This window comes from Heterocephalus glaber, unplaced genomic scaffold, assembly GCF_053883595.1.
Source record: "Heterocephalus glaber isolate CG9 unplaced genomic scaffold, H.glaber_assembly_v1.0 deba00001760, whole genome shotgun sequence".
Lineage (NCBI taxonomy): Eukaryota > Metazoa > Chordata > Mammalia > Rodentia > Bathyergidae > Heterocephalus > Heterocephalus glaber.
In genome coordinates this window covers 2,423,192-2,448,534 of record NW_028258457.1, presented here as the reverse complement: position 1 = coordinate 2,448,534, position 25,343 = coordinate 2,423,192, and the positions used below count along the sequence as shown (strand labels likewise).

Below are 25,343 nucleotides of genomic sequence, written 5' to 3'. Positions count from 1 at the left end.
GCAAATTAAAAGCACTGAAATTCTGTTAACTCCAGAAAGAATGACTGTCTTCAAGATATAAAGTAATAACAAATGCTGATGAGGCTCTGGGGGAAAAGGAACCCTTCTTGTTGGGAGGAATGTAAACCAGTACAACCACTATGGAAATCAGTATGGAGATTCCTCAAAAAATTAGAGCCTGGCATAGCGGCGCATACTGAGGCAAGAGGATCGCCTCGAGTTCAAGGCCAGCCTGGGCTGCATAGTGAGTTCAGGGCCAACCTGAACTACAGAGGAAGACTGTGCCTCAAAAAAACAAAACAAAACTAACAATAGAAATTCCAAAAAAAGAAAGAAAGAAATTCCATTCCACCCACATATTGCCCTGAAAGAGTTAAAGACATCATATTTTAGTGCCACATGCGTATTCATGTTTATAGCAGCACAATTCATAATAGCTAAATCTTGGAAGCAGCCTTCATGTCATCAACAAATAGGTAAAAAAAAATATGCAATATTTGTACATAGCAGAGTAATACTCTGCCAGAAGGGTAAATTTGAGTCATTTGTCAGAAAATGGATGCACCATGAGACCATAATGTTAAGTAAAATAAATCAGATGTACAAACTTAAATATTGCATGGTTTCTCTTATGTGAGAAAAATAAAGAGCAAAATAAAAGATAAATACTGTAATAGGAAATGGAAACAGATTTTTTGCAAATGAGATGGGGACCAAGATGGAGGGAAGGGGGAGGGGACATATGATAAATGTAATCATGTAAATGTTCCAATAAAAATAAAATATAATTTATTATTTTTAATTCTGGGGGTTATTACGCAGGGAGCCCTGAGCTATATATGATCCCCCATCCTGAAATGGTCTTGCCATATTGGCCAGGCAGATTTTGAACTTGTGTTACTCTTGCCTGAGGCTCTTGGGTATCTGGGATCACAGGCACCACCATGCTCATCTTTTGTTTGTTTGTTTTTGAGATAGTCTCTCACTATGTAGTTTAGGCTATCCTTGAACTCAGTACGTAGCCTAAGCTGGCTTTGGAACTCAGGGCACTTGTCCTACCTCAGCCTCCTGAGTGCTGGGATTACAAGCAATGTGCACCATGCCCAGCTTTGCCCAGCTTAAAATATAGTCTTGAAGTGTCAGGATTAATTATAGTATATTGTCATCAGTCTTTATTTTGAGACAAGGTCTCACTGTGTGAGTCCAAGCTGGCCTTGAACTCACTATGTAGCCTAGGTTGGCCTCAGACTCACAGCACTCCTCCTGCCTCAGGCTCTTGAGTGCTGGGATAGCAGAGGTGAAACACTATGCCTTTGCTTGTCATCAGGTTTTTGGTGTTTTGTGTTTTTTTTGGTACCGGGGATCAAACTCAGGCCCTTGTGCTTTCGAGGCAGGCAGTGGAACCACTGAGCTAAATCCCTGGCCCCTTGTCAGTTTTTAAAGGTAGTGGTTTCTGACAGATTTTCAGGCTTTCCTATTTGGCACTAACTCATTTTCAGTGGAGAAACAATTTGAGAAGTTATTTTTAATTTTTTTTGGTCTTTTGAGACAGGGTCTCGCTGTGTAGTTCAGGCTGGCCTCAAATTCATGTCAAACCTCCTGCTTCAGCTTCCTGAGTTACCGGGATTACAGGCATGCACCATGCCAGGCTTGAGAGTTTAGACAGATAGTAATTTATACCATTACAGGTAGAGTATCCCTTATCCAAATCCTTGGGACCAGGAGTTTCAGATTACAGATTTTTTTTTTTTTTTTTGCTTTTGAATATTTTCATATACCTAATGAAATACCGTGGAGGCTCCAAATCTACACATGAAATTCACCCTTTTCTGCATGTAACCTGAAGGTACTTCTATTCAGTATATATAGTGGACTTTCATTTTTGTTTGTTTGTTTGTTTGTTTGTTTTGGTGCCGGGGATCAAACTTGGGACCTTGCACTTGTAAGGCAGGCTTCGGAACAACTGAGCTAAATCCCTGGCTCCTAGTGTACCTTCATTTTGACAGTGAGCCATCATCCACATCAGGTGTAGAATTTGTACTTCTGGTGTGGTGCCATCACTCATAAAGTTTTAGAGTTTGGATTAGAGATACTCAGCCTGTATATGGTATAAAGCTTATTATTTCGGTGTAAATATGCCAAATGCCAAATAATTACATTTAAGAACTAATAGGTGTGAGCTAGATGTTGTGATGCACGCCTGTCATCCCAGCACTTGGGAGGCTAAGGCAGAAGGAGGATCGCCATGAGTTTGAGGCCAGATTGGCCTACATAGTGAGTCCAAGGCCAGCCTGAACTACATAGTGAGACCCTGTCTCAAAAAAACAAAACAAAACAAACTAAAAAACAGCCCTGAAGATGTTGGTCAGAGGTAGCACTGTTTAGCATGTGCAAGGCCCTGGGTTTTATCCCCAGTGCAACAAAGTAAAAAGTAATATATCAGAGGCTGTGTGGTGGGTACAGCTAGGATAAAAAAGACAATACAAAGGTTTGACTGCATAAATGGGGGTCTGTGATGGTCAGAGCTCCTATCAGTCTAAGACCTGGAGGCTCTGGACTTGCCACTATTTATTTATTTATTTATTTATTTATTTTTGATTTTTTTTTTTTTTTTTTTTTTTTTTTTTTTTGGTACTGGGGATCAAATTTAGGACCTTGGGCTTGGAAGGCAGGCACAGTGCCACTGAGCTAAATCCCTGGCCCTACCACTATTTATTGATCACACCACATTGCATGGGGCGTAAAGGCAGATGCAGGGAACAGTAGGGTGCTGATGATGTGTAAAAGGAGGATGATGCATTCAAAGGTAGGTTGTGATAAATGAGTAACCTGTTTGTTTAGCTAACGTTTGTTCTGGGAGAATGGCTGCATAAGAGTCATAAAGTCCTGAGCTGCAGTGTTATCTTGCTGTTAGAGGCACCACAGTGTCACTGACCATTGAGGCTTCAACTGTGACCAATGGCATAGGCAGTTCTGTTTCCGCATGCCAGCTGAAGGCTCATCTAGCAAGTCAGGTAGGCCTAGGACAGACTCACAATTTAATCAATGGCTAATTCATAAGCCAATTCAGTAATATTTTCTAGCCCACTCAGCACAGTTTCAAGCTGGTCTCTGGCAGTAATACACATTTTTAAGTGAGAGAAACAAAATATAAGGGCCACGGTTTTAGCTCAGTGGCACAGCGCCTGCCTGGCAAGCTCAAGGATCTGAGTTTGATCCCGGTACACAAAAAACCCCAAATACATACATATATATATAGGCAATTTCTGTTTCAGATTGGAGTAGGGGGTAGAAGGTATATTATTTGCTTTAACATCACTTCAAAACTAATGCCCATCCTTGGTTAAATTGGAAGTAGCTCACCTTACTGTAATTTGATAAAAGTATTTTCCTTTTTAAATTGAATGATAATTTAGATACTCATTTATCAAAATGGTTAACTGGTTTAAATGTTCAGAAGTTTTTATCTAAACCTTTTGGGGTAACACGTTAATCATAGCCTGACTTTTCATTGGTTAATATGGTCTAGAGGTCTAATTAAAGTGTGGAATCAAGAGGTTTTGGTGGTTTTTCCATCCAAGAGGAGGCCCTGCCAGCCAGTGTATCCAGAGGGACAATTTTAGTCATTTTCCTGTGGCTTGTTTGGGGAAATTAACCACCCTGTGCATATGTTTAGGCTTTGTCCAGGGATCTGAAACCACTTTGCAGTCAACATACACAGACACCAGCGCTCAGCCCACCTGTGATTACGGTAAGTGTGGGTCCCTGGTGGGAAACAGTGTTGTGTTTTCTATTGGCAGAGCAGTCTTGTGTCTTCTTGGTTGCCTTTGGCTTTGCTGTCATCCTCTCTTGCTTTACTAAACCCAAACTTGTGTCAGGTGGTATGATTGGCCATTTTAATAGCTAGTGCTTTCCTTTGGGGTGATTATGGTAATGATATCTGTGTTACTGAGAAAGCTAGGCTAGGTAAATGATTTGGTTCCTTTGGCCCCTTAACATTTAATAGAAATACATATGGTCTTGGACAAAAGAGCTGGCTGCAGAACATCCCTCTTATGAGCCTTGAAAGAATAGCCAATCAGTCTAAAAGACTGGCCCGGGGGCCGGAAATTTAGCTCAGTGGTTTTGCTGCCTGCTGCCCAAGTGCAAGGACCCGAGTTTGATCCCTGGTACCAAAAAAATAAAATAAAAAATAAAAGACTGGTCCAGGAGAAACCAAGCTATTGGCTCACACCCAGGGTGGTGCATGTGCCTGTTTGGGAGGGTGTGTGAATATATGGATCTAGCTGGCTTTTAGAGATTGCAGTCAGACCACCCCAAGCCAGCACAAACACACAGCAGTGAAATGAAATTTTCCAACTGATTTCTGACGTGTGGACAGACATATTTAATTCTCTAACTCAGAAGTAGCACTCACCAGATTCATAGGTGATGTTCTGTTGACCTGCTGCAGCAGGCCAAAACTACCTGTAAAGCTGGTCTCTCAGTGGCTCGTGACCCCAGGGATGGCTGCAGAGAAGGAGCCTCTTAGGAATAAACAGTGTCTTGGTTACTGAATTGGGCAGGTTTTTTTGTTTTTTTTGCTTTGGTACTGGGGATTGAACTCAGATCTCTGCGCTTGCGAGGCAGGCGGCAGAACCACTGAGCTAAATCCCTGGCCGGAAGTGGGCAGTTTGTGTTATTATCAAGGTCTTGGGAAAGACCGAGCCTACACAGTTGCCATTCCCTCAGGAGTCACTAGATAAATGGACTTTACTAAGCTTCCCAAGTATTAGCAGTTAGTCTCAGTGGGGAGAGAGTTAAAATGTTTTCAAATTGAGTACAGTGTTACTAGGTGTTTCATAAATGAGATACTTGGTTTGAGTGGCTTCCCTATCCTGCTGTCTCCATCTGCCTCTAAACAAATGTCCCAAATGGCACATGGTTTTGGTTTTTGGTTTTTGCAGTGCTAGGGATGGAACCCTAGGCCTCAGTTGTGCTGGGCAACCCTGTACCACTGAGCTAGCCTTCTGGCTCTTGGCACATCTTTTTACTTTTTTTTTTGTACTAGGGATCGAACTCAGGACCTTGCACTTGCAAGGTAGGCAGCGGAAACACTGAGCTAAATCACCGGCTTGGCACATCTTTTTAAATTCTTGTCTCTACATATTCTGGGTATAAGCCTCTTAACCAGATGTGCCATTTACATGTATTTTGTCCTAGATGGGGTTTGTCTGTACTATTGGTGTCTTTTGATTCATTTTTTTTTTCTCCAGTACTAGAAATTGAACCCAGGGCCTTATACTACATCTCCAGCTCTCTTTTTACATTTTTTATTTTAAGACATGGTATCACTAAGTTGCAGCATTGTCCAGGTTGGACTTGGACTTGGGATCCTCCTGCCTCAGTCTCTCAGAGTGCTAGGATTACAGGGTTGTGCCACCAGGCCCAGCGAGAACACAAGTTCTTTTTTTAGAACACAAGTTCTTAATTTTATTTATTTATTTTTTTTCTAGGCAGGGTCTCTCCCTTTGTAGTTCAGGCTGGCCCTGAACTCACTGTGTAGCCTCGGCTGGCCTCAAACTCACAGCGATCCTCCTGCCTCAGCCTCCTGAGTGCTGGGATTACAGGGGTGCAATTACAAGTTCTTAATTTTGATGAAGTCCGACTTATCATTCTTTTCTTTTATGGATCATGATTTTGGTATTGTATCTAAGAATTCTGTGCTTAGCCCATGATCACAAAGATTTGTTTTTTTCAAATTTCCTGTAGATGTTTTAAGTTTTAGATTTTATACTTAGTCTGAGATCCATTTTGAGTTTTTCCATAAAGTGTACAGTACAGGTCAAGGTTCTTTTTTGGGGTGATGGGCTGGGGACATACAGATATATAATTGTTCTAAAATCATTTGTTGAAAAGGCTGTCTTTTCTCTATTGAATTGCCTTTGTAACTTTGTTGAAAAATGAAGTGTTTCTGGACTAATTTTCTTTAGTTGATCTGTATGTCTGAATTTTCTTGAGTACCACCCCATTAATTGCTGGAAAGTAAGTCTTGAAATGAGTCAGTTTGAGTCCTTAGGGTTTATTCTTTCTCTAAGACATCCTGCCTCCTTTGCTTTTACCTTTGAGAATCTGTGCATCAATTTTTATTAAAATTCTTGCTTAGATTTTGAGAAAGCTCTGAGTCTACAGATTAGTATTGGAGATCTAATATCCTAACAATACCAAGTCTGTTGACCCACAGTATGTTACTGCATTTATTTAGTTCTTGATTACTTTCATTAGTGGTTTTTTTTTTTTTGGTACCGGGGATCGAACTTGGGTCCTTGCACTTGCGCAAAATCCCTGGCCCTATAGGTTTTAATGTATACATATTTTGTTCGGTTTACAGCCAAGTATTTCATGTTATTGGTGCTATGGTTAATCCTACTTTAAAAATTTTTTAGTTTCTGTAGGCCTGAGGGTAATAGCTCAGTGATAGAACAAGTGCTTAACATGCAGGAGGCCCTGGGTTCCATTCCCAAGCCCCTCCCCCATAGTCATTTTATAGTTGTTCATTGCTAATATGTAGAAATTTGATTTGTATATTGACTTTGTACTATTTGAAATTTGATTTGTATATTGGCCATGTGATAAGCATTGTTGAGCTTATTTGTTCTAGTAGCTATTTTATAGATTAAGGATTTTTTTTTTTTTTTACCTAGACTGTTTTTGTGAAAGAAGAGGGATGGTGTTCCTTCTAGCTTAAATTGGAAGAACAACTTAACTTCGAAATATAATTTAGAAAAACAATCAACCAGTACCCTGAGATTTTAGTATTTAATCTTTGTGAACTTATTTTAATTAGTTGAATAATTTATAGGTAGGTAGTATTGTGTGTCCTATTTTGTTTTCCTTCCCTTGCTAGATAAGGCATAATAAACTGCTTTGGTGTCCACACTGTATCTCACTTGAGTAGGTAGGTTGTAGTCCTATTATTTTTTAAATTTATTTATTAATTTGGTACCGGGGATCAAACTAAGGACCTTGCACTTGCCAGGCAGGCATGGCACCACTGAGCTAAATCCCTGGCCTGGTAGGTGGTAATCCTTAAAGGTGAACATTTAAATTGTTTCATTTTTGGTCTGTAAGTATCACTTACTCTGACCATCTCTCTCTGCCTCTTTTTTTCTCTCTTTCTTTTTTTTTTTTTTTTTTGGTTTTTGGTTTTTAGTGTTTGGTTCTTGTTTTTTTGGGTTTTTTGGTGTCCCCTACCACCACCACCAGAGATGAACTCAGGACTTTGCACTTGCCAGGCAGGCGTGGTGCCACTGAGTTACATCCCCACCCCTGGTTTTTGGTTTTTTGAGACAGTGTCTCACTATGTAATTCAGGCTGGCTTTGAACTCACTATGTAGTGCAGGCTGGCCTTGGACTTGAAGTTATCCTTCTGCCTCAGCCTCCTAAGTGCTGGGATTACAGCCATGTGTCACCACACCCAGCTGTTGTTTCTTTCTTTTAGAAAACGATGTCCTTAGAATTCCCTTTGTCAACCTCTGAGTATAGAAGTTACTTGGGATATTCTTTGAGAAGAGGCAGTTCTCAAGGTGGCCCCAGACACCACAGTTTACCACTGAGCTACCGCTGAGGCAGGCTTCTTCCTGAAGGGACCTGGCTGGGAAGTCCACCAAGTGCTTCTGGAATAGCGAGTAGCACGCAATGAGTGCTGTCCCAAAGGGGTTTCCTGGTGGCTACCATGTCACAGGAGGCTGCCAGCCTGACCTTGAAGCATAAAGTTGTGTTTGTAGAGTAGACGCCTGCTCCTGCTTCCTTCCTGTGCTTCCTCACTGCCAGATCTGTGGCTGATGCCCAGATTGACCAGACTACAGCCCAACAAGCAGAGCCACAGTGGGTCTGCCTTTGCCTCTCAGTCCTGTCGCCTTTCTAGTAGCTAGTGTTGGGCTAGGAATGTAGCTCAGTGGTAGAGTGCTTGCCTAGCATGCACAGGGTTCAGTTCCCACACCACGCAATAAGAGAATATCCAGTGTCATCTGTCCCGAATGAATATACAGTGTCCATTATTCCTGGTACAGACAAATAACCATGTGGCCAGGATCTCTCTTCTTGCTTGTGGGAATGACTCCTTCACCACTGTTTTCTTACAGGAGCTCCAACTCCTGACTATCTCTTGCTGCTTTCTGGTTCTTTGTTGTTGTCCCATGTGTTGTCGTCCCCCACCCCTGTGAGGATTGGACCCAGGGCCTGTGTGCTGAGCTACATCCCCAGCCCTTTATGTTTTTTGAGATAAGGTCTTGCTAAGTTGCCCAGGTAGCACTTGAACTTGCCATCCTCTTGCCTTCCTCAGTGCTAGGATTGTAGGCATGCACCACGCAGGTGGCTCTTTATATCTCTTGACAACCAGCAGCACTGGAGTCCTGAACAGTGTCGGGCTGCAGCCTCTACTCAGAGATGATATTGTTACATAGACAGATGGTTTTGATGTCCTCAGCCTTAGAGTACTTTTGCTTTGTGAGCTCTCTCTGCCTACAGTTCATTAAATGTAGCACTCATCTAGAGTGCCTTGGCTGGTTTCCACCACCTTCTCATTCTGTTTGTGCACTGGCTTGTGGAGGAGCCCAAATGCAGAAGTCTTCCTGGTTCATCTCAGTTTCACTGTTTGTCTTCTGTGGTCTGTGTCCTGCCATTTATCATTCTGCCTTCTCACCAAGCTAAGCTCCTTGCCTTGCCTGGGATGAGTGTGTCTTGTCTATCTGTGGGGTAGAGATGACCTGCAATACCAGGCAACTGTAGGATCTCAGCAGAGACACTGGGAGAGTAGTCACCTATTCTCAGGCACTGCTCTGGGAAGGATTTGTGTCTGGTTATATCAGAGTTCCCATGTGGCTTTGTACCTTGGCGGTTCTCAGTGGTTTTATGCTCCTGAAGGAATGAATGAATTTGTACCATTGATTGTGATCCGATCCAGAGCACATTTAATTTAGAGCCCAGATTGTTCTTTCAGTGACTTTTCTCAAGCTAAGAGTTGTTTCTTGACCTTACCTTGATATTGTCTTGCGTATCTCACTCACACGGTTCAGGGGCTTTTTGGCCCTCTCTGTTAAGGTAGACCTTTTGGGGAACTTGGCCTATATCTCTGCTCCAGATGGTTAGATTTGGGCCACGTGATTTCACTGTTGTTAGAGACCCTGCCAGGCGTTTTGTACAGCAGCACATTCTTTGTTATTTATTTGTAGCACTGGGGATGGAACCCAGGGCTTTGCACATGCTAAGCAAGCATGCTAGCCCAAGTCTGTGAGGCACTCTAAATTTTCCGTCTTATTAATGCTTCACTGGGGGCAGGGAGATCATCTTCTAATTCTAGCTCTTTGAGGGAGGAGGAGTACAGGAGCCAAGTTCAGTTGCTAAGTGTGTTGGAAACAGAAGGCTCCTTAAATACCAGATGCTCAGGGCCATGGAAGGCTGGGCACCAGGACAGCAAGTGGCCTAGTGTAGTTACATGGTGCTTTACAGCACGAGCACCTCAGTCAGTGCAGGTTCAGTTGGCTGGAGCCAGGCAGGTACTGGGAGTTACTGTCTTCACTTAGGAATTCATCTGAATGAAATCATGTTGTATTGGAAATAATTGTAGATACCATTGCTCTTTCACTTTTTGTAGGATATGGAACTTGGAACTCTGGGACAAACAGAGGCAAGTATTATTCCCATGACCACTCTCCTCTTCCTTGGGATTGAACCAGTTGTTTCTCTGCCACTGCTCTGCTTGGCCAAGGCGAGCTTTGGGTGTCCCTGGGGCCAGCTGCTCATCCCAGAAGGTCCTCATTGGAATGGCTTGGCCCACTCGGCCTTGGGTGGCTAGAGTCTCCAGCTCTTCTCCGTGACAGAGGGCACCTTTCTCTGTGTTTGTATCTGCCTGCCGCCACCTCCTTTCTCCCTGCCCCCACCATCTCTGTGTCTCTGTCTCCCTCACTGCAGGCTACGAGAACTATGGCTATGGCTATGGCTATGGCCAGGATAACACCACCAACTATGGGTATGGTATGGCCACTTCAAACTCTTGGGAAATGCCTAGCTCTGACACAAATGCAAACCCTAGTGCCTCGGGTAGCACCAGTGCCGATTCCGTTTTATCCAGAATTAACCAGCGCATAGATATGGTGCCACACTTGGAGACTGACATGATGCAAGGAGGCATGTATGGCTCAGGTGGAGAAAGGTGAGTGGGGCTACCTGCAGCTGGGGTTCTGCAGGGGTGCCATCTTCTGAACTACTGGCGTGACTGCTTCTTTCCTCCTGGCTCTGTGCTGCCAGGCTTCCAGGACCTTCTGCTACGTCCTCTCATCTGTGTCATCCATTCCCTCCAGCCTCATGACCCACTCTCCCTGCTTATAGGGCACAAGAAGCTCAGATTGGGCTGGCTTCATGTGCACAGGATGGCTCCTCAGGAGCAGAGGGTTCAGCAGCCCTTCCCTTCAGGACAGCCATTCTTGTGTTAAGTCAGGACTTTGTAACCTGTGTGGAGTCAGGGCAGGATAGATTAGGTTGGGCATGAAGGGCAGGATGAGCCCTTGGAGCTGACTACTGTGAGCTAGGACATCCCTGTGCAAGAGACAGGGCAGATGTGAACCTTTCCTAACCACTTTCCAGGCCCTATCAATGTGGGTCTCTTGAAAATATACCTGTGAGGAACTCCTGCAGTGCTAGTTTTGGGAATGGAGAAACTGAGTTGCATGGAGGTCACCCTTTGCCTGAAAGGACCCAGAGCATAAGCGGTGGGCACCTGGGCTTCCACCTAGATGTGCTCCACTGCAGAGCATGCGCTGTGGGCACTGTCGTTGACTGACTTGGTGCTGGTCCAGGGATGCTTGTACCCCATTTTGGAGAGGAGAGTGCAAGGAGGGACCTTTGCCCTTTGAGACACACAGGGTGTGGGCCTTGCAGGTGTAGGCTGAAGCCACAGTTAAACTCTTAGCTTTCTCACGCACACACAGCCTGGCCTCCTCAGCTGCTTTGTAGGGTTGGAGTTCTTTTTTTGGCTCCTTAGCAGGCTCACAAGGTCTCCCAAGAAATGCTCCTCCTTTTGTCTCTCTTCTGTTGGATGGTGAGGGTTTAGTGGTTTCCCCCAGCATTGAGGGATGAGACCAGTGCAGTGTTTGTCATAGGTGTCATCTGGCTCAATAGAGAAGTGTTCACTGTGCTGGGGTGCTCGGTTCTGGCACCAAGGGGCAGATGTGGGTGTTTCGGTTACCACAGAAGGTGCACAGTTCCCAAGGATCTGCAAGTAGCCTTCCTGCCCTTATAAAGATCCAGAGACTCACTGGGTTAGAGCCTCCCCACCAGATGTCAGTCTATACCTGTGTTCAGGTGTGGGCAGTGGGAAGTTCAACCGAGAGGCCCTTCCTGTTTCTAGAACTCTGCTCCTGAGAAGCCAGAACCTTTTTACTGCCATTTCTGAACTTTGATCCTCCCTGACAGGGCAGGGCGGGTGTTGGTTTGTGCTTCCTGTCTCAAGGCTGGAAGGCTAAGAGGAAAGCAGGAGCAGCCTGCTTGGCCAAAGGCTGCCTGGACTCTGAGGGGCTCTGCCTGATGCTTCCCACATGTTCCTGCAGATATGACTCCTACGAGGCCTGTGACTCGAGGGCCGTCCTGAGTGAGCGTGACCTGTACCGGTCGGGCTATGACTACGGCGAGCTTGATCCTGAAATGGAAATGGCCTATGAGGGCCAATACGATGCCTACCGTGACCAGTTCCGCATGCGTGGAGGCGACACCTTTGGTCCCAGGGCTCAGGGCTGGGCCCGGGATGCCCAGAGTGGCCGGCCGATGGCCTCGGGCTATGGGCGCATGTGGGAAGACCCCATGGGGGCCCGGGGCCAGTGCATGCCTGGTGCCTCCCGGCTGCCTTCCCTCTTCTCCCAGAACATCATCCCTGAGTACGGCATGTTCCAGGGCATGCGTGGCGGGGCCGCCTTCCCAGGCAGCTCCCGCTTTGGCTTTGGATTTGGCAATGGCATGAAGCAGATGAGGAGGACCTGGAAGACTTGGACCACAGCTGACTTCCGGGTGAGTGGGGCGGCCTGCCTCCCCAGGCACCCAGCTGGGGTGGAACCACCCCTATTACCTGGTTGCCTCTTCCTTTTTTTCTTTCTTTTTTTTGGTACTGGGGATCAAACTCAGGACCTTGCACTTGCGAGGCAGGCGGCAGAACCACTGAGCTAAATCCCTGGTCCTGGTTCCCTCTTTCTGACCCAGACCAAAAAGAAAAAGAGGAAACAGAGTGGCAGTCCTGATGAGCCAGACAGCAAAGCTACCAGGACGGACTGCTCAGACAATAGTGATTCAGACAATGGTGAGCTGGGTGGCCTGGGCCCTGCCTCCTGCCCCTTTACCCTCTGCCCTAGTGGGTTCCTGAGCTGAGCTTATGACCTTCCCCTTTCAGATGATGGCACAGAGGGGGAAGCTGCAGATGGCACTGAATGCACTGAGGCTATGGAGAAGGGCTCCAGAGCAGTAAGTGGCCCCTAGCCTGGATTTTGTTCTCTGCAAGTGGGGCCTGTGAAGACCCACCTGGGATGAAGAGCAGGGCTCACCACAGGAGTCACAGGCAGTGTTGTGTCTTGTGTGCATGGGTGGCTAGCAGTAGGGCATCAGTGTGATCTGGTAAAAAGCTAACCAGCAGCGTGGTTTCTTTGTGGGAAAATAGTGGGACAAACCCCCTGGGCACGAGTGGGTGAGAGGATGGGAGGCCCCTGGTCCTAGCCCTTGTCATTTAGAACCATTATAAATAACTGCATGCCTTTTAAAATTGTGTGTTAGGAAGGAGAGGACGAGGAGGGAAAGGAGGATGGGAGAGAAGAAGGCAAGGAAGATTCAGAGAAGGGTGAGTCTTCTGGGGGGCCCTTAGTGCCAGGTGGCTCTTTCAGGTCCTCAAGTGGGAGGGATCCAGCTCGTGAGGCGGGTATAAGTGGACAGGGGCTCTTCCTCCCCCGCCCCTTCCCACCCTGGCCCTGTGCTTCCCTGGCGGAGGCCATGGATGGCGATCACTCCTGCCTAGCACGTTGGTTTTGCCTTCAGGTGGAGGCAGCAAGGAAAAGTGTGGGGGAACTCAGGCAAACCCCCTGCCCTTGGTCCCTTGGTAACATGCAGTTCCGAGTCCTCAGTGGCTGGTGTCTGAGCTGGGACCCTTGGTGCAGTTTTTACGGCTCTGGTTTGCGTGTCCTCTCCCTTAGCGCCTCTCCAGCCCCTGTTGGGAGTCCGTGTCCCCCCACCTGAGTGATGAGCGCCAGCAGGTATCTAACAGTAAATCCAGCCTCAGCCCACTGTTACCGCGGTGCCCGGTTGGGGGTGGGCAGGGCCATGTGAGCAGCCTCCCTGCATCCTGCCACCTGGCCCCTCTCAACACGTGCCAGTGTCTGTCCCCTAACGACACAGCCTCTCTTCACCTTGCAGCCTCCCCATGGCCCACTCTACAGACAGTGAAGGTGTTCTGGAGAGCAGAGGGGTTAATGGGTGTACCCCCACTCCTGGAGCCTAGGACAAACCCACTTAATGCCCAGCCCAGGGCACCCAGCCCTGCTCATGGCCAGAGGCCTCAAGCGGACAGCTGCTCTCAGATGGACTCTCTGGAGTGCACAGCGGGTGATGCAGCCAGAGGCCACAGGGCCTGCCCTATCCTGGCAGAGCCAATTGGCTGACTTGCTTCTCTCTTCCCACAGGGGCCCTGACCATCCAGGATGACAGCAGCCAGGCCAAAGGCAAATTGCTGGCAAACAAGAAGAGCCAAGATAAGCAGAAAAAGCGGCAGCGAGACCGCATGGTGGAAAGGTAACCAGCTTCCCTCCATCCCTGTGTCTCTGCCTCACTCTGGGGCTGCCGCCAGGAGAGCAGGGCCATAGCTCTGCCATCTCGCCGCCCTCTGGCCTCCCTCGGGAGCCACCACCTGCTCAGCTGTGCATGGACCCTGCTTCCCGCCAGGCCCAGCTCCCAAGGCCTGATTCGTCCCCTCCCCCTCTGTGGCCGCCTGGCGACCGCTGGCATCTGTGGCCTGAGACTTGACACTGCTCGGCACTGTTGCCCAGAAGCTCCGTCGCTAGATCACTCGGTGCACAAGCTCCGAGCAAGGTGCACTGGGGGCCCGATGCCCCTGAGGGAGGGGGCCAGCTCATCAGAGACTCAAGGTCCAAGGCGCCTGTGCCACCCCAGCTAGCTGCCAAGAGGCCACCGCCTTGCCCAGGAGAGATGGCAGCACCTGTGGGCTGTGGCAGCCTCGGGCCTGCCCTCTGCCCTGCCCGCCGGCCGTGTCAGGCCAGGCCTCTCTGCGGCTGAGCCCTTCACGCCCCTTGGTCGGGTCTGTCTGCCCTCAGGGCTCCCGCACTGGCGCTTGCCTCCTCCTCCGCCTCAGACTCTTGCTCTTGCTGGACCTTCCTCAGCCTCGCCGGCGCCCGGCCCCTGGGCTCTCCAGACAAAGCTGACCCCGTGGCCCAGATAAGGACGTCCGGCAGAGGTAGGGACCTGCCCCAAGGCCTCGGTGGCGGCTGGCCTCCTCCGCCCCTTGCCACGGCGGCCTGCTCCAGCCCAGGCCCCAGACCCCAGGCTTCTACTGTGGACGCCAGGCCCAGACAGAGCACCTCGCCCGGTGACTCCAGGCTGCCCTCTGGCAGGCCAGGTGGGCGCCCTCCTTCCAGCTCAGACTGGTCTCTTCTCGGAAGAGGAAGATGAGGCAGCAGGTGCCCAGGCCTGCTTGCCACCCATCCCTCCCGACACCACCCCCAAGCATTCTGAGCAGAGGATGGGCTGGGGCTTTGAATCCCCCAGGCCCCAGAAGGAAGATGCAGCACCTTTTTGGGCCCTGCCTCGGGACTGCGTACTCCACTCTGCGCCTCAGGGCCACCTGGCTCACGCCAGGGCATCCTTCCTTCCGGTCCCCAGCTGGGCCAAGTACACATGCTCCTGCCCAGCCTTGGTAGAGAGGCCCACCGGCAACCTTCCAGCGACTCCTTGCCTGTTGCAGCAGCTGCTGCCTCAGGCTTCGGCCTCCAGTCTGGGAAGGAAGAGCTCCTCCCCTGTCCCCTTCGTTGCAGCAACCACAGCCTGCAGACTTTCTGTCCCCTTCTGCTCCCAGCCCTCCTGGTCCCAGCCTGCCCTCTGCTGGGACTATACTTCAGAGGCCTGGGAGCAAGGCCTGTTTTAGGGCCTGCAGCTGGGTTGGGTGAGGCGGCAGCACCACTTTCCAGGACCCTGGCAGCCTTAGCTGCCTGTTTCTCTCCTGTGGCAGGATCCAGTTTGTGTGTTCTCTGTGTAAATACCGGACCTTCTATGAGGATGAGATGGCCAGCCACCTTGACAGCAAGTTCCATAAGGAACACTTTAAGTATGTAGGCACCAAGCTTCCAAAGCAGACGGCTGACTTCCTGCAGGTGAGCCTCAAGAGTGGCATGGCTGTTCTGGGTTGAGGCCCTTGGGGACACGGTGCAGCCCACATGAGCCTCCATGTCTCGGGCAGGATTATGTCACCAACAAGACCAAGAAGACAGAGGAACTCCGGAAAACCGTGGAGGATCTTGATGGTCTGATACAGCAGATCTACAGAGACCAGGATCTGACCCAAGGTGAGGGCTTCCACCCCATCTCCCCCCAGGCAGGGCCTCAGCCTGCCCTCCACTCCTCAGGGCACATTCAGGAGCTGCTCTCGTTTTTTTCCTAACCTCTGGGTATGTCTTAGGCATCTGGGACCATGGTGACTCCTTCTTCCCCCATCCACAGAAATTGCCATGGAGCATTTTGTGAAGAAGGTGGAGGCGGCCCACTGTGCAGCCTGTGACCTCTTCATTCCTATGCAGTTTGGGATTATCCAGAAGCACCTCAAGACTATGGATCACAACCGGAATCGCAGGGTGAGTGGCTACCAGGACCCATGGGGAGGTCCTGCAGTTGTCACCTTTGGCTGCCCAGGAGACACTGCAGGAGCAGGAGGGGCAGTGATGTGAGTCTTCCCAGCCCAGTGCAGTCAGGATGGCCACAGAGAGGGGCCTGGGAGAAAGTGACATTGAGCTGGACCTCCAGGAGCATGTGCCACAGGATAGGGGGACTTCCATGTGTGCAGGAGCCAGTGGACAGATGAGTTTCAGAAAACAGAAGTAGACTAAAAAGCTGGGCATGATGGCATACACCTGTAATCCCAGCACTCAGGAGGCTGAGGCAGGAAAATCACTTGGGCTATATAGTAAGGCCAGCCTGAATTACATAGCGAGACCCTGTCTCAAAAAACCAAAAATAGGGCCGGGGGTTTAGCTCGGTGGTTCCACTGCCTGCTTCGCATTCGCAAGGTCCCGAGTTCGATCCCCAGTACCAAAAAAAAAAAGAGTAAGAAAAATTGGGCTGGGGATTTAGCTCAGTGCTTCTGCCGCCTGCCTTGCAAGTTTGAGGATCCAAGTTCGATCCCCAGTACCAAACCCCCCGCCCCCCAAAAACAACAAAAAATAGGGCCAGGTATGGTGGTGCATGCCTGTAATTCCAGAACTGTGAGGCTGAGGCCGGAGGATTGCAGTGAGTTCGAGGCCAGCCCCTGGTCTACATAGCAAGATCTTGTCTCCAAAAAAAGAAAAAGTAAATTTGAAAAAAAAAAAGAAAACAGAGGTAGGCGATGCAGGTGTTGGTGGAGGAGGGGTTGGACTTTAGATGTTGGTTGGTGAGGGCCATACCGAGGGCTCCAGGCTTGTTCCTGTAAGCGACAGTCATCAAGCGAGCAGGATTAGAGTTGCCATTGACCTAGAGCCTTTGCCATCTGCTGTGGAGAGAGGTGGGGGCCACTGATGGCTGCTGCAGTCTCAGAATAGCAGAGCCTCCACCTTGAGAATGGAGAGGAGGCGGCTGTGTAAGGAAGGGAACAGGAGGTGAGTGACCAGGAACTGGGGTAGCTTTTCAGATTTGGAACCAAGTGGATGGTGGTGATGCTGAGACCATGGGCAGGAGTAGTCTGGGGTGCAGGGAAGGAAGCATGCCTGGCAAGAAAATGAGTGTGTTCTGTCTTGTTTTCTAGCATGTTCTTGGTGTCCAGCACTGAGGCCATAGTGGCTATTTTTTGGTTAAACAGGTGCCATGTTGGGTTGGAGGCAGCTCTTAGACACTGGGCAAGGTGGAGGGCTGGGACCCAGTCTGGGCTAAAGAGAGGAGAAGGCCTGTGGGATGCTGTGCACCCAAGCAAGATGAGAGCTTCTCTCAAGCTTCTCTCATGCCATCACAACTGAGCTTTCTCAGGGCAGTGATATCAGTGAGGTGGGGGTGGGGGTGGGGGTGGGGGTGGGGGTGGGGTGAGGGGTGTGGCTTGAGTGGGCACAGAATCGGGACTGGCAGATGCCGCTGAGCAGTCTGGAAAGATTAGGAAAGTATCCACTGGCTTTCCTATAAGGAACGAAGGTAAGGGATCCCACCAAGAACAGATTCTTGGGTTGGCAGCTGATAGGGGTAAGGAGAGACAGATTGTGCCGGACAGAGAATACATGACATTAATAGGATTTTTGTAAGGTCTAGGGGAGATGAGTAATAGCTAGTAAAATATATAAAATTGATCATAAAAGAAGTAAAGAAAGAGCAAGAGAGAGAAAATAAAGCCATAACAACTTCCACCATAGCTGGGTTTGGAAGATGATAAAAGATACTTAGAAGACACAAGGAATTAGAGATAGTTTAGAGATAGTTTTAATGCAATTTACATTTTTAAGATTCTGGACTATAGAAGTGGATGGAAAGCTTGCATTTACTAACTTTTTGGTAATTCATTATTATCACTTTCCCTTTGCTGGACATAGTACCCAACACCCACAACTTATAGAAGCAGAGATTTAATTTAGTCTACTCCATACATGCTCACCAGGTGCCTGGGCCAAAACCTCTTGGTGGGTGGAAGGGTGTGGCAGAGCACACCCTTTGGGAAGCAGAGCCAGGAACCCTGCTAGAGAGGAAGGGCCAGGGACCTCATATAGTACACAAGGCCACACCTCCAGGACCTACCCAGGCACACCCAGAAGTGTACTCTACTAATTTGTTAGGCATTTCTTTTTTTTTTTTTTTTGGTATCGGGGATCGAACTTGGGACCTTGTGCTTTCAAGGCAAGCAATGGAACCACTGAGCTAAATCCCTGGCCTTGTTAGGCATTTCTTAACCCAGTGAAGTTGACATATCAGAATTAACAGTCACACCCATTTAAGATGTACAGTTTAATAGCTTTTAGTTTGTACACAGAGTTCTGCAGCCATGAACCACAATCAGTCATGGAATCCTTTCATCGCCTCAAAAAGAAGGCCCTACCTCCAACCTTCCATCCTCACCCAGCCTTAGGCCGCTATGAGTCTACTATTTATTTTGCTTCTTCTAGACATTTCATGTTAGTGGAATCACATAATCCATGGTCTTCTGTGAATGTGACCGTTCAGTGAATATACTGTTTTCAGTGTCCATCTGCATTGCAGTATGTGTCAGAACTTCATTCCTTTGTATGGCCTAATGATACTGCATTATTAGGTAAAAGCTACCTTTAATTTATCCATTCATCTGTTAAGGTGTTTGGGTTATTTCCACCTTCTGACTGTTGTGATTAATCCTCTTAGGAACATGGGTGTGCAAGTTCTTTGATTTCTCTTGATTATGTACTTAGGAATGAACTGTTAGGATCAGATAGTAACTGACTTCTTGAGGCACTACCAGACCCCAAAGTGGCTGCACTATTTTCCATTCCCACCAGCAATATGTGAGTGTTCCGATTTCTCTACTCCTCACCAACACTTACTACTACCTGACTTTTTCATCTAGACATCATGGTGGGTGGGAAGTGGTATTTTCCTTTTTTTGGTACTAGGGATCAAATTTGGGACCTTGCGCTTGCCAGGCAGGTGGGGCGGAACCACTGAGCTAAATCCCCGGCCCAGGGAAGTGGTATGTTTTGATTGGTATTTCCTCAATGACCAGTGACTGTGTTCATTGGCCTCTTGGCTGTTTGTGTATCACTAGAGAAAAAAATTGTGGCAACTGCTGGGGATTGGACCAAAAACCTTGCTTATGCTAGGGAAGATGCTCTACTACACAGCTAATCCCCAGCTCAGAGGTTTTCCTGAATTCTAGACATGAGTCTTTCTTTGAATGATACACAACTATTTTGTCTACTTTGGGTTTTTCTCACTTTCTTGATGTGTCCTTTGGTATAGAAAAGTTTAATTTTTATAAAGTGATTTAGGGGTTTTTTTTGGTTTGGCTTTTCAGATGGATGGATGAATTTATTTGATACTGGGCCTTGAACCCAGAGCTTTTCCATTGAGCTACTTTCCAGGCATTTTAAATTTTGAGACAGGGTCTCTAAGTTGCCCAGGCTGGGCCTGAACTTGGAATCTTCCTGCTTCAGCTTCCCAGAATACTGAGATCATAGGGATGCTCCACTGTGCCCAGTTTGTTTGTTTGTTTTTCTCTTAGGGCTTGTGCTTTGGGTGTCAAAGCGAAGAATTCATTAACAAATCCCTGTTTTTTTCTTAAGAGTTTCATGGTTTTAATTTTTACAATTAGGTCTTGATCTATTTAGGTCTGTGTTTTTGTTTGTTTTTTAAAAATAAAGTATTAGTACAGGTCTAACCTTTCTTTTTCATGTTGATATCCAGTACTATTTGAAAGAGAAATGAAAGAGACTTTTAACTCAGCATATAGTTTGATTTTGATTTTTAGCAGCCTGGCAGTCTATGCCTTTTGACTGAATTGTGTAATCCATTCACATTGAATTAGTTTTGGATATGTGAGTGTTCTGTTCTCCCATTTCGGCTTTCTTTTACATTGAGTACTTTTTAGTAACACTTTAGTTTCTTTGATGATTTTTATCACTGCATTTTTGGGTACTACTTCCTTTGGTAGTTTCTTTAGGTTTTACGCGTGCGCGCGCGCGTGTGTGTGTGTGTGTGTGTGTGTGTTACTGAGGATTGAACCTAGGGAGTGCTCGGCTACATCCCTAGCCCTTTTTATTTGAGACAGAATCCCACTAAGTTACCCAGGTTGCCTGGAACTTGCAATCCTCCTGTCTCAGCTTCCCAAGAGGATGGGATTTTAGGTATGCACACTTCCCCCCGCTACCCCTCCCTTCCCTTACCCTCCTCATTTATTTATTTTTTGGATGCTGGGATTGAACCCAGGGATTGTGTATGCTTGGCAGGTGCTCTACCTCTGAGCTACTTCCCCAGCTATTAGCTTCTGGTTTCTGATTAGAAATCCACTTTTTTTTCTTTTGGGACTGGGGATCAAACTTGGGACCTTGCGCTTTCAAGGCAGGAGACAGAACCTCTGAGCTAAATCCCCGGGCCTAGAAATCCACTTTTTTTTTTTTGGTACCGGGATCGAACTCGGGTACTTGCGCTTGTGCAGCAGGCAGTGAAACCACTGAGCTAAATCCCCGGCCCCTAGAAATCCACTTTTAACCTTACTAGGTTTCTCTTGTAAGTGATGATTTGTTTTTTCCTTGCGGCTTTCACTCAGAGTTTTTTCCTATTCTTGAAGTTTTGATGTTTTTATTATGATGTATATTTTTGTGGAATTCCTGTTTATTCTGTGTGGAATTGAGCTTCTTTGATATGTAAGTTGTCATTAGTTTTGGGACGCTTTCTGCCATTTATTTTCATTTTTTAACAGTACTGGGAATTGAGTTAAGGTCTTCCACCCTGAGCAACAAACCTAGCCTTTTCCATATTTTTTATTTTGAGACAGGATCTCACTACATCACTAGGTTGCCAAGCTGGGATGGAACTTGTGATCCTCTTGCCTCAGCCTCCTATAGTGCTGAGATGACAGGTGTGTTTTACCATGTCAGTCCAACCATTGTTTCTTTAACTATTTTTTTCCTCTTCCTCTCTGTCTTCTTTTCTGCTCCCATTACACATATGTTGAGTTACTGAATGTTGTCCCACTGTTCTTAGACTGTTCACTTTTCTTCACTCTTTTCTCTGTGCTCTTCACATTGTGTAATGTCCTATTTAGCTGCAGGTTCACTCATTCTTCAGTTCAGATCTGCTGTTAAGCCTTTCTTGTGGTTTTTGTTTGTTATTGTACCTGTCAGCTCCAAGATTTCCTTTTTATTTTTATTACTTCTTTGTTGAGCATGTCTTTTTTGTTGTTGCTACTGGAGATCGAACTCAGGACCTTGAGCTTGCCAGGCCGATAATGTCTATTTAAAGAGACCGTCTCATCATACCTTTTACTTCTTCAAACACTTAATTCTTTAAACATATTTTTAATTGGTACTTTGAACTCTTTGTTACATCTTTTTTTCCCCCAGTGCTGGGAATCTGACACATAGTAGTCAGTTCACTGTACCACTGAGCTGTATGTCCAGCTGAAGCCTTTGCTGTGTTCTGTGCTGTTTTTTCTGTGTGGGGGTGAGAGTCTCCTTTGCATGTCTCCTGATTTTTTTTTTTGAAACTTAGAGAACATGTTATCACAGCTCTGGGCACTGGTCCCACCCTCCCACACATAGGGTCTTGTCACTGTGTTGCTTGTGCATCCTTTGGAGACTGCCAGGTGCTTCTGCAAGGTCTCTTAGCCAGGTCTCTAAAGTCTTTCTTTCCCCACTTTGTGAAGCTCTAGTATTGTGCCTGGGAGGGGAAGCCAGGGCCTGGCCAGTTGCTCCATTGGTGAGCTGGGATGGCTGGGAGCTATCCAGGTTGTGTTTAGCAGGGCTCTCTCTCTGTCTTTTTCTGGCCCATGGCTCAATTCTCAATAATGCCCTGGGGCATAAATTGCTCCCATACCTAATCCACTTAAATTCAGGCTCCTTTACAGAACTAGTTGTTGAGATTATTTGGAATTTATTCTGAACCCAGAAAGGATCTTCTTAGCTACAAGTTGTACTATGGTTTAGCTTATATCACCACAAGATCTTCAGTCTCTTTTCAGTTCTTCTACTCTGTACCCTCCGTTGTTGTTGTTGTTGTTGTTGTTGTTGTTGTTGTTGTTGCTGCTGTTGCTGTTGCTTGCTGCTGTTTTGTTTTGTTTGTGGTACTGGGGATGGAATCCAGGGGCTCCGCAATGAGCTACATCTCCAGCCCTTTTTATTTTGAGATAGGATCTTGCTAAATTGCTCAGGCTAGACTTAAACTTGGCCATCCTCCTGCCTCAGCCTCCCAAGTGCTTAGATTACAGGTGTGTGCCACTGTGCCCAGCTGTTTTGAAACCATCCTAGTCGGTTCCTTTGGGAAGAGACAGAGTTCGCTGTTCTAGGGATAAGCTTTACCCCTGTGTAGAATCTGCACCAAGGCTCTGGAGATGAGGACAGAAGAATGTTTCTCTCAGAATGACTTGCTGCTTTGGGAAGAAGATAGGGGATGAGCCACCCACACCCTCCTGGTCCTGGTGTACCGCTCTTGGCATGGGACCTCTACCTTATGAAGGAGCTAGGGTTCTGGGCCCCAGTGTTCTCAGCAAGCTTTGCCCTGGGTAAAGCCTCGACCCCACGCATGGAGGCTGAGTGGAAAAGAGCTGTCTTCCCTGTCCGGCTTACCAGACAGCCTCAGCAGCAGGTAGCAGCAGACAGGTTGAGAATGTTGACATCCTCTCCTTCCTGGAAGGGACTGTCACCCCGATAGGATGTTCAGGGTAGAGGTGGGGGCCTGCCCTCTGGCTGCACTGTCTGGAGTGGAGTTTGCATCACACTGAGCTGGGAAGGCAGGGAGCCAGTGAGTCATGTTTCCAACACACTGTCACTCTTATGGGCCTTTTCTTACAGTGTCTTTTCCTTTTTTTTTAGGATTTAAAAATTTTTTTATTAGTACATGTTTGTAGTACAATGCAGTTTACAGACATCTTGGGGAGTTGGTACATGTACATAATACAGCTTGTTTCTTTTTGTCGTTTTGGGGTTTTGGAGGGGTTGTGGTTTTTAATAGTTTTTATCAGTTTCACTAGAGAGTTGGGTTCACAGATCTCTTCAGACTAATGCCAGGAGTTTGTCTTTTCTAGTTAATTCTTAGGAAGCCTTTCTAACCTTGATTCTAAAAACCAGATAAAGATAATACCAAGATTAAAATGTAGATTAGTTTATTAACTACATAGAAATAGTAAGGCAAAATTATCAACCTAGCAGTGATGCAGATTTTTATAGTATGTTGGGCTTTGTGTCTGGAATGCAAGGATGGTTTAATAAAACAAAAAATCTAGTAACATTTTTGTTATAAAAAGGAAAACTGAACAAATAATGAGATGAAATTCTGAGAGAAGCCAAATGATTCTAGCAAATTATTTTTTAAATTAATAAAATTTGGTAAGGGGCTCGAATTCCAGATAACAGACAAAAGGTTGTATTTATCTCCACACTAGTAATAACCAGCTAGCAACATAAATGAGGGAAAAAAATCTCATAGTAACCGTATGATGTATGAAGTGTCTAAGAATACAGATTTAAGAAGAAAGCTATGGGAAGAACTACAAGCTAGGGAAAGCGGTGGCCAGCTATATTCCCAGCTATTGGGGAGGCTGAGGCAGGAGGATTGAAAGTTGGAGCCCACCCAGCCTGGGCAACTTAGAAAGACCCCATCTTCAAAAAAGAAAAAAAAGAAAAAAAGACTGAGGGTATATCTAAGGGCTCACTGGGTTAAATCTCTAGCACTGCTAAATGAATGAATGAAAGAAAAGGATATGAAAGAATATGAAATAAGATCCCAATGAATGAAGTGAACATACTGTGTTCTTAGATAAAAGTAATTTTTAATAGCAAAACAAAGCAAAATCCCATTCTCACCAAATTGATGTATACAGTGCAAATCAAAATCTTAAGTCAAACAAGGGAGAATGAAGTTGAAGTTTTACATTTTTTTTGCTTTACACACACACACATACAAACACTTAAAAAGTAATATCTATGTGTATAAATTTTTTTTTTTTTTTTTTGGCACCGGGGATCGAACTCGGGTCCTTGCACTTGCTAGGCAGGTGCCGGAACCACTGAGCTAAATCCCCGGCCCTATGTGTATAAATTTTATTTATTCTGGTGCTGGGAATTGAACCCAGGTTCCAGTGCATGCCTAGGGTGTGCTGCACTGCTGAGCTACATATCCCCAGCCCCTTCTTGTACATTTATTTTTCCTTCTTTTTTTTTTGGTACGGGGATCGAACTTGGGACTTTACGCTTGCGAGGCAGGCGGCAGCACCACTGAGCCAAATCCCTGGCCCAAATTTATTTTTTTTTTTAAAAAAAAAGAAAGGGCCAGGGGTTTAGCTCAGTGGTGTGGCCACCTGCCTCGCAAGCGCAAGGTCCCGAGTTCAATCCCCAGTACGAAAAAAATAAAAATTATCTTGAGGCTATGTGTGTAAAGTGTATAAGACATACAGAGGAATTTTTGCCTGGTAAGCACAAAGTCCCTAGTTCAGTCACCGATACCAAATAAATAAATAAGTAAATAAATTTATTTTATTTTGTCCCATTCCCCCCTCAAGCCCCCTCCCCTCCCTATGCACAGAAGCTTTGTTTCCATTTTTTTCCTTCTGTTTTCACTTTTTTCTTGTCCCTTCCTTCCTCGCTCCCTCCCTCCTTCCTTGTTCCCCTTTCCATTTGAACATTTTCTTCCCATTTCCCAACATCCATTATACATTTCAGTCCTTATTTCCACTTTTGGTTTCTCACACCAGAGAAACAATGTGGTATTTAAACATGTGTGTCTTACTTATTTCACTTAAGAGTATGGTCTCAAGGTCCATCCATTTAGCTATAATGTCTGAAGCTCATCCTTCTTTGTGGCAGCGTAGTACACCTTTGTATAAAAAAACCCCCACATCTTCTTTATCCACTCAGCAATTGATGGGCATTTGGGCTGTTTCCAAGATTTCGCTATTACAAACTGTGCTGCTATAGACATGAATGTGCATGTATTGCTGTGGCATGATACTTTTAATTCTTTCAGGGACGTACCTGGAAGGGGAATAGCTGGGTCAAGTGGGACCTCTAATTTTTTGAGGAATCTCCACACTGATTTCCACAGTGGTTGCCCCCGTCTACACTCCACCAGCAGTGGAGAAGGGTTCCTTTTTCCCCACAACCCCTGCAGCATTTGTTATTGGTTGACTTCTTGATAGCAGCTGTTCTTTCTGAGGTGAGATGGAATTTCAGCATTGTTTTCATTTGCATTTCATGACTGACCAGTGACGTTGAACATTTTTTCATATATTTACTTGCCATTTCTAACTTTTCATCTTAGAAATGTCTTTTTATTTCAGATGCCCAGTTTTGCATTGGGTCTTTAAATTTCGGGGGGGGGGTCTTTTTTTTGAGTTCTTTATATATTCTAGGTAATAGTTCTTTATCTGAGTAGCTGGTAAAAAAAATTTTCCCACTCTGTGGGTTGTCTCTTCA

The 25,343-nt window shown here is 46.5% G+C and overlaps 1 protein-coding gene across 5 annotated transcripts in view; it reads left to right on the top strand.

Annotated features, from left to right (window-relative positions):
• Positions 1-25,343, top strand: part of Akap8l (A-kinase anchoring protein 8 like) — a 35,979-nt gene that overhangs the window by 5,339 nt on the left and 5,297 nt on the right. For 2 of the 5 annotated variants that reach the window (XM_004872526.4, XM_013068393.3), the window contains exons 2-12: positions 3,677-3,751; positions 9,635-9,667; positions 9,952-10,192; positions 11,586-12,039; positions 12,229-12,325; positions 12,416-12,486; positions 12,793-12,856; positions 13,692-13,800; positions 15,251-15,392; positions 15,479-15,584; positions 15,739-15,869. In XM_004872526.4, the coding sequence (XP_004872583.2) occupies positions 3,677-3,751; positions 9,635-9,667; positions 9,952-10,192; positions 11,586-12,039; positions 12,229-12,325; positions 12,416-12,486; positions 12,793-12,856; positions 13,692-13,800; positions 15,251-15,392; positions 15,479-15,584; positions 15,739-15,869 (1,523 nt within the window). Of the gene's footprint in view, positions 1-1,219; positions 1,847-3,676; positions 3,752-9,634; positions 9,668-9,951; positions 10,193-11,585; positions 12,040-12,228; positions 12,326-12,415; positions 12,487-12,792; positions 12,857-13,691; positions 13,801-15,250; positions 15,393-15,478; positions 15,585-15,738; positions 15,870-25,343 lie in introns of those variants that run through there. The other 3 variants (XM_087201744.1, XM_013068392.3, XM_021250392.2) reach the window with 3 other exon arrangements.